The 16,067-nt window shown below is 43.4% G+C and overlaps 1 protein-coding gene across 6 annotated transcripts in view; it reads right to left on the bottom strand.

Moving 5' to 3' along the window:
* The window catches only part of slc36a1 (solute carrier family 36 member 1), a 75,027-nt gene that overhangs the window by 3,466 nt on the left and 55,494 nt on the right, over positions 1-16,067 (bottom strand). For all 6 annotated transcript variants that reach the window (XM_034221727.1, XM_034221726.1, XM_034221725.1 and 3 more), the window contains one exon: positions 14,888-15,057. In XM_034221727.1, the coding sequence (XP_034077618.1) occupies positions 14,888-15,057 (170 nt within the window). The remainder of the gene's footprint in view (positions 1-14,887; positions 15,058-16,067) is intronic.

Genomic DNA, 16,067 nt, shown 5'->3' with positions numbered 1-16,067 from the left:
ATGCTGCCTCCCTGGACATCTTCAAATCATCACTAAAAACACACCTGGTCACCCTGGCCTTCGGGCCCTAGCCCTTTTCTGGTCCCTCGGCTTCCTTTATTTATTTATTCTTTGGTTTGCCCGTTGATTGTCTGTTTGTTTTGTTTGTCCACCATGTACAGCGACCTTGGGTCCCTTGAAAGGCGCTATATAAATATCATTTATTATTATTACTACACTCACAGTCTCTTTGGTTATTACTGTATGATATCTAGTTCCTACGTGATGTTTTCTTTGTTTTAATATGTTATTTTCACGGATGTGTTACTGTTAGAAGAGCTTAAAAGCTAGCTGTAGAGTAGAGGGATGTAGCTGCTGTGTGTTGGACCGTTCATGGTCTCATTTCTTTGTGCATTTTACGCCTCAGATAACCTGGCAATGCTCAAAGCAAACAAAAAACACGGCAGCATGGAACAAGTGGAACAAAGACAAACGCATCTCCCTTCGGAAAGCCAAGGACCGACATCTTGATTCAAACACTGAGACTCACGGGCTTTTTCTCTTGAAGATTTGCTCATCACGTATGCACACGATGATGCGCTGCTTCAATCTCTTGTAGTATTCTTATTCAAAAACCCAAAAGCAATCTCTTGCTCGCAGATGTGAGTGTCGAAGTCGCATTATTCCCCCTCAAGCGTTTAGTACTTCAACTCCTTGGTTGCGGTCGGATAATCCAAAAATCAGCTCCTATCTCCTATTCCTTGACCTCTGAGTGAAACGTCACGGGGTTAAGGGATAGTGGATAGGAGAATTCAAAAGGACTTAGGAGAAGAGACTGCGGTACTTTAGAGAATCCGAATGCACTTTCACTATCCGACGTGTTTATGATGCGCCAGCGGACGTCATGAATGTGCGTCTGCTGCTGTGGGGAAACTATGGAAACTACAGTTTTCTATACAGCGGACTACAACATGGATGTTCAATAAGAACGAGGGACTCATGTAAACTCATCTAGAGACTCTGCACCGTGCTCTGACGCTGTTGCTTTATGAACGTGGACAACAGAGAAACATATTCTTCAGGACCAAAGTTGGAATTGAAATAAAAAGGAAAGTGAAGCTTCTGCTCGTCACCCTCTCCCTCCGGTCCACATTAATACACATGATCCCAATACGTATGATTGATGAAAAGATCTTAAAATCAATACAAATGTATTTATTATAAACGTTAGTCCTTAACATCTATCACTGTGTATATCACCATTCAAACATCTTTTAAAAGTTGAACAAACTCCACACAGCTCAGTAAAGACTGTGAGATGTTGACTTTATTTGATCATTTCAGTAAAAACTAACGTTCATATTTCTTTTTTTGCAACTTACCACATACGTTTTAAAAAGCTTAATAAGCACCGTAACGTTTATGATATCATTTCTCCGTCATAATCGTTTGTTTCCGTGAACGGCTGACTGTTGTGTGACGGCAAATGCTGCAAGGCATTGTGGGGCAGCATTTTCTCCTCTCCTTTCGGTTAGGGAGGTCCAGTGGTTCCTAAGCTAAAGGAGGTTATAAAGGAAGTTTTGAAACCTCCTTTCCTATCATCTAGAGCAGTGGTTCTCAAATGGGGGTACGCGGACCCCTAGGGGTACGTTGGAGTACTGCAGGGGGTACGTGAGATTTATTTTATGTTAATGAAAAAAACAAACATAATTAATGCATTTAAACAAACTACTAATAGTAGATTAACTACTTTATTCAAAGTTTACAGAAACTCTGGATAATAAAATGGGAAAAATAAACGGGGTGCTCTCTTTTCCTCTCCCTCTCCTGACAGCCCGTCAGTCTCGTGCAGCTCGCTGAACCTGTAATAAGTGACACGACAGTAAAGAATAAATATATTTATAACTAGTTTAGCTGGTTCCAGAGTAGATAAACTAGCTAAGTGTGTTCTAACTCTTAATGTATTTAATTTTGCTCGGCTCAACAGTCCGTCACAGCGGCGGAGCTGTGATCATGCAGAGCTGCGTGTTCTCCGTCAGCAGCAGCTGATCTGATCTCTCTCTCTCGTCCGGTTATACTTCACTCGCATCTATGTCCAAATCTATCAGATCTAGCTAGTTCTAGTTAATGATATGACTGCCTGCTTATCAAAGGACCTAAACAATAAGCGTGTGGCCGCAACGGCGTGTGGCCGCAAAGTTTAGCGCAGCATTATGCATATGTTTATATGAGGGGTCAAAATCCCATGCTCATAAAATGCTCATATATTTTTCTCTCTTCATTCCCCATGCCCCGAAATAAAGAAATATACCAATTTTAGTTAAAGTAATGAAGTTTGAGCAGTGTGGGTTTTATATTAACAGTTTCATATATTTCAAAACGCGAAGTGTAATAACTGCAGTTTGCCTCCCTGTCAGAATGACAAAGATCCTCAGTGAAGCACAAGCCCATGTTTCACTACATTGTAAGGACAACTTATTAAAAACATCAGTTCAATGCAACTAATGTCGTCTCAGTGTTATTGCATGATGTTAAAATTGGTTTGACATGAATTTAGTGACGGATTGTAAACATTTGAAATGTAGCATTTAAGTGTTTCTCAGTTACAAGGTTGTTGTTTTAATAAATCAGACACTGATGGTGCAGCACTGTGCTGTACCTCTTTATATAGGCATTTTTTCCTTAACAAATAGTTTTTGCGCTGATCAGGGCTGAACTTTTTTTTCAAAGGGGGTACATGATTGAAAAAAGTTTGAGAACCACTGCACTTGAGAATTGGAACGGCACTTATCATGGCTGCCACTGAGGGACTTCCGGGTCATTTCACTCCGTTAGGAAGGTTCCTAAGCTAAATGGACTATTCGACTTCAGCCCTTGATTCCAGCAAACATTATTGAGATCCAACTGGGAGCGATATCCTTTTCATTTCATTTGTATTTGTTCCGTTCATGGTATTGTTATATCAATCTTGGACCTAGTCATAGTAACTAGGTATGTTATTGCATTACAGCTTCCAGAGCCAAGAGGCTAATCGTCTCTTTGCTAATTATTCACTCATTCATTCAAGTGAGCTGACAAAGAGGATGTTTAGATTATAATAGAGTTAGAGGGAAAACATTGAGGTTTGTGTGTTAGTTAATGTAAAGAAAAGTGTGTGCGTTCATGTGCAAACGTATATATAGTTTGTTAATTGGATAATTCATATCCTGCAAGACTCCTAAAGACGTCATGAGACCTTTCGACATCTGGAACATACATGTTGCTCTGATGTTGGTGCGTCCATTTGGAGAACATGATGTTCGTGTGCTAGTTAAACATGATTAGGGGAATGAGTGTGTGGTCATTACACAGTGCATGACTGTGGGCCATCTAAGCTAATTTACAGATGGCCCTGAGCCCAATAGAGATTGCCCTGAAAAATGCGCACGGACGAAATGAAGCACGAAGGGTTTGGGGGGGCCTCCTCCTAGAACATTTAGATTGTTGCAGGTCTTAGATGCTGTCTGGTGCATTCTCTAGACCAGGGGTCGCCAACACGTCGGAGGTTTTCCGAGTAGCTCACCAGAGGGCGCTAAAGTGCAGTTGACATGTTGAGACATATTTATTTATGTAGTATATTTTGAGAGTAAGAAAGATAGAGAAAAAGAGATGCAGTCATGACAACTGAGGAAGGTCCGTCAAAGAAGAAATCTAAAATATACTACTTTCATGACGAGTGGGAACATGAATTTTTATTTAGGAGCATCAAAGACAAGTGTGTGTGTTTAATTTGTGGCTCGAGTGTTGCGGTGGGGAAGAAGGGACATGTGGAGCGACACTTCACAAAACTTCACGAAAACTTTTCAAAGGAGTATCCTAACGGCAGTTGCCTTTGCGTTGAGAAGGTACAACAATTAAAAGCTACGCTACAAAGGCAACACTCACTGTTCACGAAGCCTGCCAAGAAAGCTAGCCTAGCTACAGAAGCATCGTTCCGAGTCGCTCAGTATTTGGCAAAGAACAAAAAAGCTTTCACTGATGGCGGTGTTCTTAAGGGAGCGATGTCTCTTATGGCAGAGACTTTATTCAGAGACCACAAGAGCAAGTCGGAGATAATGTCTGCCATTGACGATGTGCAACTGGGACCCAACACTGTGGCGAGGAGAGTGTCGGCGCTGTCAGTGGATGCCATGGGACAGTTGGAGCGGGACATGGTCAGGTGCAAGTGGTTCTCCATACAGTGCGACGAGTCGGTGGATGCGAGCGATACAGCTCAGCTGTCTGTATTTATCCGGATGGTTTTTGAAGATTTTACGGCGAAAGAGTAATTTCTGACACTGCTTCAACTCAAAACAACAACAAGAGGTGTGGACGTGTATAATTCTATTAAGAATTATTTCATAAATAAAGGCTTGCAAATGGAGAAGCTTGTATCCATAACAACTGATGGAGCCCCGGCTATGAGAGGTCGCCACAACGGTTTTATCGCAAATTGTAAGTCAGATCCATATTTCCCACGTTTCCTGAGTTACCATTGCATCATTCACCAAGAAGCACTTTGTGCCAAAGTTATGGACTTCAATCACGTCATGAAACCTGTGATAAAAATAATAAACTCTATCCGAGCGAAGGCAAAACAACACAGGAGCTTCAATGATTTTCTTGAGGAACTGTCAGCTGAATATGGAGATCTCCTTCTCCATGCTGAGGTGAGGTGGTTGAGTAGAGGGAAAATCCTACAGCGCTTCCTCTCCTTGCTGAATGAGGTAAAGCTCTTCATGGAAGAGAGAGGGGAGGACACCTCCATCTTATCTGATGCTGGTTGGGTACTTGACCTGGCCTTTTTGACTGATCTGACAGGAAAATTAAACCAGCTTAACCTCCAGCTACAAGGCAATGGCAAAACAGTATGTGACATGATTAGTGCTGTAAAGGCATTTAAAGCAAATCTGTGTCTATATCTCCAGCAAGTAAAGGGAAAGAAATTGCATCATTTCCCCTCTGTTCAAAAAGTACTGCAGGAGAATAAAGCTGCTGCTGGATTTCTTGACTTATCAAAGTACTGTGACTGCTTAACTAAGCTTGGGCAGGAATTTGAGGACAGGTTTCTTGACTTTAAGCAGCTTGAGCCCTGTGCAAGTTTCCTTGCTAACCCATTCAACATTGTGGATGTTACTGACATGTCTGAGCAACTGGCCAGCCTTTTCAGTCTCAGTGCTTCAGAGTTGGAGCTGGAAATAATCAATCTCCAGAATGACATTCGGCTGAAAGCACATCAGATGGACGAAGATTTCTGGAAGCTATTGGACTCAGAGATATTCAAAAACATTCAAACTGCTGCACTGAAACTGTCCTGCTTATTTGGCTCTTTCGACTCCACTTCGAGCGTTAGAACTATTAACGAAGCACTTTTATACTAATAAAGGACTGGCTTATCTAAAGCCAGTTGAGTAGCACTTGAAATGTTTTTGCTCTATGAAGCCTGATGTACTTTATGATTCTGTTTTCTTCAAGTTGTATTTTGTTGGTCGAACGCACTTATTGTAAGTCGCTTTGGATAAAAGCGTCAGCTAAATGTAATGTAATGTAACATATCGCTGTGAATCAGCATTCTCTGATATGAACTTTATCAAATCCAAATTCAGGACAAGACTTACTGATGAACACCTAAATGACTCAATCAGAGTGAATTTGTCAGGATACACTCCCCAGTACAGTGCTCTGATGGATGCTATGCAGTGCCAGGTGTCACATTAGCTGAGTCAGGAGAAAGACAACAATGCAGTGACAGACTGAATGTTTGAAGACATATGTTTGCTTGATGCAAGTTGAGAAAAGCACAAGCCATATTCCCCCTTTTACATGAAATGCTTGAAATAATTTAAACTATAGAGCTAGAAATGTTATTATTACAATTAGGAACTTTGCACTCTTATCTGTATAACTGTTTACTGTAGTTATTGATGTTAAAGCAGAACTCAGTACTGCATGGTGATTATTTGTCTTTTTTTCTCTTCATGAGAGAGTCAAGTTTATTCATGTTAATGTTAATGTTTCTGCTCTTGAGTCACGAATGTGATATGTGCACTGAAATCTATATAAAATAACATAAGTAGCTCTTGGCCACTTTCTTTTTTCAAAAGTAGCTCCCGGTTAGAAAAAGGTCGGAGACCCCTGCTCTAGACTGAATTATAAGATGAACCACCTCAATATTATATTGTACAATTTCAATTGTATTCTTCATTTCACTTGTTTGTTTGTTCTTGTTTGTGTTTGCTCGCTTGCATGCCCTGCATAGCTATAAGAAATACTTAAGTTGTTGGTCAAGACACTTTCCATCTAATGAAGGCAAATGCCTTCCCAGATGTAAAAAAGTAGAAAACATTATATTCAGTTATAACTGCCAAAACAAACCTTATTTACACTATTAAGGCCCCTGTTAAAAATGTTTGTAATGTTATCTAAGTTGGTCGAACGAATGCCTCCTCATCCGGAAGCTGACCGAGCAGACCCGAGCAGCAGTCGAGAGAAGCCGAGCGCATCCACGAAGCACACAAAATGGTGGCGTCAGAGTTCCCGTTAGCCGGCAAATCTAAATCTCTTCGGTCAAAATGTCCGGTAAAAATAATTTCCCTTTAGCGCAATACCGCTTCAGTTGCGCCACTTATGTGACAGACAAGAAGAGTATGTGACAGACAAGAATAGTCAACTCTAATGTCTAACACGTAATGTCAGGGGCGGACTGAGACTAAAATTCAGCCCTGGAAACTGACCCAGTCCGGCCATATGAAATGTCAAATGTTAGAAATCCGCTGTTTATTATTTAAACTTTTACGTCCGATTCGCTCCTTTTTTCCTCGCTGTACACAGCTCCAGTTTGGGCATTGGCCTGTCATCAGATTGTATTTGTTGTTGCTGCTGTAGCGGAGGTTTAGTACAATTATTTTTGATGAAATACTCCAAATCTCCACCCTCCATAATTGCACTTGCTTCAGTTGCTTGCTACTTTTTAAGGGTGGTGATACAGTACGAACTGAAGTTGATGCGATTTGATTGGATTGTGAGGCATGACGTGAGCCTCATCTGATTGGTCAATCTCTCAAAAAATGTTCACCAAGGGGCAAGGGAAGCCAATTTCGGCTGGCCTCCTCTCGCAACAGAGAGTGCAATCTACTGTTTCACCATAACATCTAGAGGGGCGCAGTTTCACTCTTTGTAAAATACTCAATGAGAATGGGGGAGAGATGGGCCGGCAGAATAATTACCGAAACTAAACTAAGTGTTTTTATTTATTTATTAAAATTATAACTACAATCCAAAATGCAGGGGAAGTGGCCTCCAGGAGAAAACGCCACTGAGTTCAAGGGATAATTCTCACCCACCTCTTGCTCTTGCCCTGCACTTGTATACGTGCCAGTTGAGCTGCTTCTTCCACCAGCTCAACTCTGTCCCTCATCATGAACGCAGGAGGCTGGCTGTATATCTGAACTCGCGCCCTCATCATTCTCTTCATCATCTTGCACTTGTTCTAAGCTGCTGCTGATAGTGCTTGTAGCAGCGCTGCTGCCAAAAAGGTCTGTCAATTTGCGACATTTATATGCTTCACCTGCGAGTGACTTCACCTTTTTTTCTCTTGCCTTCTCGCCCCCACCTTTTTCTTTTCGTTTTCTTTGATTTATATCCATGTGTTTTCATTCTCCCTGTCTGCCGCGGCGTCTAATCCCTTCTCTTCGTGTGGCCGGTCTTTTTTCTTCTTCGTGTGTTATTGACAGATACGAACCACACAACTGCATTAGCGGCCGCTGTCACCCTCTGTCGGCCGTCAGCGCAACTTAAATGATGACGTTAAACTATTTTTTTTAAAAGGGCCGGCCAGCCGTCAACGGCCCTTGACGACCGGCCGTTCTGTGGTTCTCCAGATTCTACAGATGGCCAGTCCGCCCCTGCGTAATGTGGAGAAAGAGATGTCCTGGATGGGTTGATTGTGCGTTGATCTGTTGGTAATGCCTCGGGGTTCCGGTGGGCATGTAAACAAATGCATAATGGTGCGCTATACTTTGTGGCCTCACCCGGTTGCATAGCGACACTTATTGTTTAGGTGTCTTTTGATAAGCAGGTAGTCATATCATTAGCTAGAACTAGCTGGATCTGATCGATATGGACATAAACGCGAGTGAAGTCTAATCTGACGGGAGAGAGAGATCAGCTGCTGCTGACGAGTCGACACGCAGCTCTGCATAATCACATGCAGCGGTGAGCGGAACAAAACACACACTTCAGGCAGTGCTGGAATTGGGCCGGTAGGCCTACTCACCGGTACGCAGTACCGGCACTTCTGGTTCTGACCCATGGAGTACCGGCACTTCTTGCTCAGTACCGGCATGCTGGCGGTACTCCGGTACTCATGCACCGTGCCAGTACTCAACACTCTCCCGCCGTTCTTATTATACATCCATATATATATATATACAGCCGCCCGGTACTCAGTAGATGCGTCATGAGGTGCCGAACGGACATTCTCATCGCTCTAACCGCTGGAGTTTCACAGCGGCTGTCAGCTGTTTACTCCTGTCATTCAAACAGAACGTGCTGGAGAGGGGGCGGGGCTTATCTTCTCCATGTAAATACTGTGGTGGAAACGACTATGTCAAAATTAACCTATTTGACCGTGATTTAATAGTAATACACATTTCAAAATAATAATAATAATAATGCCGAAGTAACAACATACGGAAAACTGTTAGTAAAACCATGTTTTAATGCTTTACAATTTACATACCTAGATGCACGTGTGTTGTGTTTATGCAGTGCAACTCCCACCCAGTGGGTGGCTATGTAGAGTGATAGAACAGAGCAGGCACGCCCCCGAGAGAAGGAAAGCAAGTCACGTCACAAATTAGCATTTCTAAAATGTTAGAGTGGATTAATAAAAGTGCAAAAAGACAGCGGTTGTCGCCGGAAGAAACTTCAAATACAGAGAATGCTGTGCCTGTGTTGGAAATTGTGTCTGATGGGGAGCTTTCTTTGGTTGATCCTCCTGCTCCAAGTTCTAGTGCATTAGCATTAGCTCCGCCGCCTCCTCCAGAGCCTCTAAAGTTAGCTGCTGCTGGCTCAACTGCCACCACCAACACCGGGCAAAGCGATGCACCTGACTGCTGGACAACGGACAAGGTGCAATATTTTTGCAAGACCAATGCATGGCTCCTTCTTAAAGATAAGAAGCTAGGATGTCGGATATGCAGAGATGTCAAATCTTTGGGAATACACACTGGACAAGGACTGAAACTGTCAACTGAATGGGGTGAGTGTGCAGTGTCTCATTTCGGTGTTGACAAGGGCAAACAACAAGCTAGCCTGAGAAAAAAAATCAAAGAACATAAAGAATCACAAGCCCATGTAAAAGCTGCTGACATCCTTACATCTGCTTCACGTGAAACTATTCAACATCAAGTGCAGTCTATGCATAAATCTGAATTAGACACCACTATCAGAGTTTTTCGAACGGCATATAAAATTGGCAAACATAGCCGGCCATTCACAGACATGCCAATTGATTTGAATGTACAGAAACTGAATGGGCTGAACGTGGGCAGGGTTTTGCACTCCAATAAAACCTGTGGCGAAATCATCGACCACATAGCTCATGAGCTGAAGAAAAAAATGGCAAAAGACATTACAGAAAACCAAAGAAAACTCTGTGTTTTGGTCGATGAATCTACCACGATTAGTGGTAAAACGGTGCTTGTTGTGTGTCTCCGCTCAGCATTAGCTGATGCTGAGCCCGAAACGTTTTTTTGGGAGCTGATCGAGTTGGATGGAACAACGGCTGATGACATCACAAAGGCGTTAATGGAGTGTCTTGGAAGAGATTTTAACGAGGACTTTTTAGGTCAGTGTTTCGTTTCTTTTGCATGTGATGGGGCTTCAGTCATGCTAGGGAAGAGAACAGGCGTTGCTACCCAGTTGTGTAGTAAATTCCCAAGCCTGTTTGTGTGGCACTGCTCCAATCATCGTCTAGAGCTGGCAGTTGGGGATGTGGTCAAGGAGGTCTCAGGGCTCAATCATTTCCAGATCTTTTTTGACAAACTCTATTCCTTGTTCCATGCCTCCCCCAAAAATCAGAGGCAGTTAGCGCAGTGTGCGCAAGCAGTCGGACAGCGTCTCCTGGTGATAGGGCGTGTTTTGTCCATCCGCTGGGTGGCTTCAAGTGAAAGGAGCGTCAGAGCAGTCTGGGAAAACTACCGAGTGCTTCATGATCACTTCACAAATGCTGCAAACGACACGAGCAGGGATTCCAGAGACAGAGCAAAGTACAAGGGCCTGGATGATGTGCTCACATCTGCAACGTTTGTCAGCAATCTGGGACTGATGTACGATGCGCTCACAGAGCTCAGCGACCTCTCTCGGCAACTCCAAAAAAGAGAGATGACACTGCCTACAGCAGATAGGCTCTTAACTCGATAAATACGAGTTTTTGAATCCATGGTCACCATGCCTGGCCCACACATGACTACAGTTCATACAGCTCTAGCTGAGAAGTCCTTCAAGGGTGTTGCCCTGCGTGAGAATGGCAGGCTTGTACAGATTCATGCAGGTCAGTTTTTCCGCAGTATGGTAGAGAATCGGAGACACAGAATGACTTCCACAACCTCCTCTCATGTCAGCACAAGAGAAATCCCATTACATGGCCGGGAGGCCCGGGACAATCAGCTAATCCAGGACATGAAAGTTATCCATCCTGGAAGTTGGCCTGAAGAGGAGTTAGACGTACAGTATGGGGACGTAGAGGTGCTACGTTTGTGCGAAGTGCTGAAAGTGGACAGAAGAGAGACTGTTCAGGGCTTTCGCGAATACAAGGAAACCAGGGCATCCCGTACACCTGCTGCCATGGAGCCTCTACTGAAAGCAGTCCGAACCATCGCTGTCTCCACTAGTGAGTGTGAGCGGGCATTCAGCTGCATGAACGATATCCTTACTGCAAAAAGGAATGCTCTCTCTGTCAGCCGACTGTCCAGCCTGGTTTTCATTAAATGTAATGGACCATCACTACGACAGTTCAATCCGGAACAGTATGTGAGGTCCTGGCTGGCAAAGGGAAGGAGAAGTGCTGATGAAAGAGCCTGTCCGCAGCAGAGCGGAAATGGTGGAAATCCAAACACCGTGACGACCTCCTAACCTATCAAGCTCTCCTCTCCTCTTTCTCTGCTTCCATCTCTCAGGCAAAAAGCACTTTCTTTCAAGATAAGATCCAATCTTCCTATTCCAATCCTAAAAAACTATTTTCCATCTTCTCCACCCTCTTGGACCCTCCAAAAGCTCCTCCCCCCTCCTCACTTCTGTCAAGCGACTTTGTTACCCACTTTGAAAAAAAGGTTAATGATATTCGCTCTTCTTTTTCTGACTCACCTTTACTCACCGCTGGGTCACCAGACCTTCCTTCCACCAACACACTAACCTCCTTTTCCCCTCTCTCTCCAAGTGAGGTTCTTACCCTCATTACCTCTGCCCGCCCCTACCACCTGTCCTCTGGACCCTATCCCTTCAAACCTCCTTCAGACTATCGCTCCTGATATTCTACCGTTTCTCACCCATTTCATCAACACTTCTCTAACTTCTGGTCACTTTCCAAACAGTCTCAAGGAGGCAAGAGTAAACCCTCTCCTAAAGAAACCCACTCTCAACCCGTCTGATGTTATAAACTACAGGCCTGTCTCTCTCCTCCCGTTCCTGTCTAAATCACTTGAACGCGCTGTCTTTAAACAACTCTCCTGTTATCTCAATCAGAACAACCTTCTGGATCCGCACCAGTCTGGTTTCAAGGCAGGTCACTCCACAGAAACTGCTCTCATTGCTGTCACGGAGGAACTGCACACTGCCAAAACTGCATCCCTCTCCTCTGTCATCATCATGTTGGACCTGTCTGCTGCATTCGACACGGTGAATCATCAGATCCTCCTTCGCACTCTCCAAAAACTTGGAGTTTCTGGCTCTGCACTTTCCCTCCTCACCTCATACCTGAAAGACCGTACCTACAGGGTGACTTGGAGAGGGTCTGAGTCCGACCCTTGTCAATTAACTACGGGGGTCCCTCAGGGCTCTGTTCTTGGTCCCCTCCTCTTCTCCTTGTACACAAACTCGCTCGGATCAGTCATTAGCCCGCATGGTTTTTCTTACCACTGCTACGCTGACGACACCCAATTAATTCTGTCCTTTCCCCGCTCAGAGACCCAGGTCGTCGCACGCATCTCTGCTTGTCTAGCTGACATCTCTCAGTGGATGTCTGCTCACCACCTCAAACTCAACCTTGACAAGACTGAGCTGCTCTTCCTCCCGGGAAAAGATTGTCCAACTCTTGACCTGACAATCAACATCGGCACCTCAGTTGTTTCCCAGACTCAGACTGCAAGGAATCTGGGTGTGACCCTAGATAACAACCTGTCCTTCACTGCAAACATCGCTGCTACAACCCGCTGCTGCAGATACACGCTTTACAACATCAGGAAGATACGTCCCCAGCTGACCCAGAAAGCGACGCAGGTTCTGGTCCAGGCTCTCGTCATCTCACGCCTAGACTACTGCAACTCCCTCCTGGCTGGTCTACCTGCATGTGCCATCCGACCTCTGCAGCTCATCCAGAATGCAGCGGCTCGTCTGGTTTTCAACCTTCCTAAATTCTCCCACACCACTCCGCTCCTCCGCTCCCTTCACTGGCTTCCGGTAACTGCTAGAATCCACTTCAAGACACTGGTACTTGCTTACCGTGCTGCGAATGGATCTGGCCCTTCCTACATCCAGGACATGGTTAAACCGTACACCCCAGCGCGTGCACTACACTCTGCATCAGCCAAACGACTCGTTGCGCCCTCGCTGCGAGGGGGACCCAAGTTCCCATCGGCGAAAACACGTGGGTTTGCTATCCTGGCTCCAAGATGGTGGAATGAGCTCCCCATTGACATCAGGACGGCAGATAGCTTGCACATCTTCCGGCGCAAACTGAAAACTCATCTCTTTCGACTCCACTTCGAGCGTTAGAACGATTAACGAAGCACTTTTATACTAATAAAGGACTGGATTACCTAAAGCCAGTTGAGTAGCACTTGAAATGTTTGGCTCTATGAAACCTGATATACTTATATGATTCTGTTTTCTTCAAGGTTGTGTCTTCCTGGTCGAATGTACTTATTGTAAGTCGCTTTGGACAAAAGCGTCAGCTAAATGCAATGTAATGTAATGTAATGTCCAGCTCCAGCCCCTGATACTGATGTCCCCAAGGCCTTCTGGAGCCTTTTCTAACAATGTGAAGTATATTGCAAAGCAGCTCACCCAGTGAGAAGACTTTTGGCATAATGTGCCGATTTGTACAGATCCTGGAGATAGAAGGACTTCAGACCAACCAGGGAGTTATCTGATCAGCTTGGTGTTCAATGTAACTCTTTACCATGGCTCAGACTTTGTTACTTGCAGTTACAGTTTCTCATTTTAGATTGTGCACATTTTGCATTTGTTTTTACATGTTCTTTGTTCATGCTCTTTATCATTTTTCTGAGTTGGAAAGTTAGATTGCATCATAGTTTACTTTATACATATTTGTATTCTTCAGTGGTGAAGTATATTGCAAAGCAGCTCAGCCATGTGAGAAGACTTTTGGCACTTTTTCGTTTTTCGTTTTCTGAATTGGAAAGTTAGATTGCATTCAAAATGTACAGAAATACTTAATTTTGTTAAAGCTTTTTATAAAAAATGCTTCTGACCAGAGCTTTGTTTCCTTGTCATTAATGTTGAACACCACCAGAGGGGCTCTCACCTGAAAGGTCTCTGCTTCATGTGTCTTCAGCAGAAGATCTAGACTTTGATTGCTATATTTTCAGTTAATATTGACCTTACTGAGCTTTAGCCATATCCGCTGCCTATCATAAAAAATGTTAAGTACAGTGAACCTTTCTAAAATATACAGTAGTAAAGAGACAAACCCACCAGCATTATAGTAGCCAAATTCTTGTTTGTGGGCTGTATATATAAAATTGACTTGAAAAAGTTGCTGATTTTAGAGTACTGGCACCTTTTTCATTCCAATTCAAGCACTGACTTCAGGTTAGAATATCACACGTAGCTATTTTAATTACCTCTCAAACTACCTGAACACAAATATAAACGCAACACTTTTGTTTTTGCTCCCATTTTTCATGAGATGAACTCAAAGATCTAAAACATTTTCTATAAACACAAAATAACCATTTCTCTCAAATATTGTTCACAAATCTGAAAAAGTCTGTGATAGTGAGCACTTCTCCTTTGCCGAGATAATCCATCCCACCTCACAGGTGTGGCATATCAAGATGCTGATTAGACAGCATGATTATTGCACAGGTGTGCCTTAGGCTGGCTACAATAAAAGGCCACTCTGAAACGTGCAGTTTTGCTTTATTGGGGGGGTCTGGGGGGGTCCGAAGACCAGTCAGTATCTGGTGTGAGGGGTAGGATTAGGGGTAGGGGTAGGGTTAGGGTAATGTTGTGAATCGAGTGGCCTGTGTTCGTCGTCCATAACATACGCCTGCCCATACCATAACCCCACCACCACCATGGGCCACTCGATTCACAACATTACCCTAAGCGTTATTAACGCGTTAACTTGACAGCCCTAATAACAATTATAACTTATAACTTAACTCCCACTGTACATTTTACATTTATATTCAATTTAATATTGAATAATCCATTTCTTGCACAATAATATCCAGCATTATATTTGTTACTGTAAATTTGTATTTCCACATGTATATTTTCCACATGTATGTTTTTAACTATTTAATGCTATTCTATTTCAGAAATATTTTGGATTGTTTATTTCTAGTGTTTTAAGTTACATTGCCTTGTCTTTTTATATGTTAGAAATGTATTGTCTCCCACATAACTTGATCCCTGCACTTACATGTGAAGAGGACGAGGACGGTGCGCAGCAACATGTCCACGGGTCGCTCCCATCTCACCGACACACGAGCCAACACAGGGGGGATGAGGATCTCCGCAGGGACGTAGAACTGCAGGGCGAAAGTGATGAAGATACCGAAAGAGTAGAGAAGCTTCACCCCCTGGTAGGTCCTGGGAACAGAGCAGAGAAATAGTCAAATAAACGAGACTTATGTGGCAGAAAAATCAGCTTCTTCTGTGAAACAAGCTCCTAAATGTTTTTCAGAAGGCAAGAAACCCTCTCCACGTTTAACGAGGACATATTATTAAAATGTTCAGGTGTATATCAGTATGTAGTGTCTCTACTTTAAAGAGTCCTCTCCTGCTGATGTTCAGGTGTATATCAGTATGTAGTGTCTCTACTTTAAAGAGTCCTCTCCTGCTGATGTTCAGGTGTATATCAGTATGTAGTGTCTCTACTTTAAATAGTCCTCTCCTGCTGATGTTCAGGTGTATATCAGTATGTAGTGTCTCTACTTTAAAGAGTCCTCTCCTGCTGATGTTCAGGTGTATATCAGTATGTAGTGTCTCTACTTTAAAGAGTCCTCTCCTGCTGATGTTCAGGTGTATATCAGTATGTAGTGTCTCTACTTTAAAGAGTCCTCTCCTGCTGATGTTCAGGTGTATATCAGTATGTAGTATCTCTACTTTAAAGAGTCCTCTCCTGCTGATGTGCAGGTGTATATCAGTATGTAGTGTCTCTACTTTAAAGAGTCCTCTCCTGCTGATGTTCAGGTGTATATCAGTATGTAGTGTCTCTACTTTAAAGAGTCCTCTCCTGCTGATGTTCAGGTGTATATCAGTATGTAGTGTCTCTACTTTAAAGAGTCCTCTCCTGCTGATGTTCAGGTGTATATCAGTATGTAGTGTCTCTACTTTAAAGAGTCCTCTCCTGCTGATGTTCAGGTGTATATCAGTATGTGGTGTCTCTACTTTAAAGAGTCCTCTCCTGCTGATGTTCAGGTGTATATCAGTATGTAGTGTCTCTACTTTAAAGAGTCCTCTCCTGCTGATGTTCAGGTGTATATCAGTATGTAGTGTCTCTACTTTAAAGAGTCCTCTCCTGCTGATGTTCAGGTGTATATCAGTATGTAGTGTCTCTACTTTAAAGAGTCCTCTCCTGCTGATGTTCAGGTGTATAT

Source organism: Gymnodraco acuticeps, unplaced genomic scaffold (assembly GCF_902827175.1).
Source record: "Gymnodraco acuticeps unplaced genomic scaffold, fGymAcu1.1, whole genome shotgun sequence".
NCBI lineage: Eukaryota > Metazoa > Chordata > Actinopteri > Perciformes > Bathydraconidae > Gymnodraco > Gymnodraco acuticeps.
The sequence above is the reverse complement of the archived record's forward strand: the minus strand, read 5'-3'. Positions and strand labels throughout refer to the sequence as shown.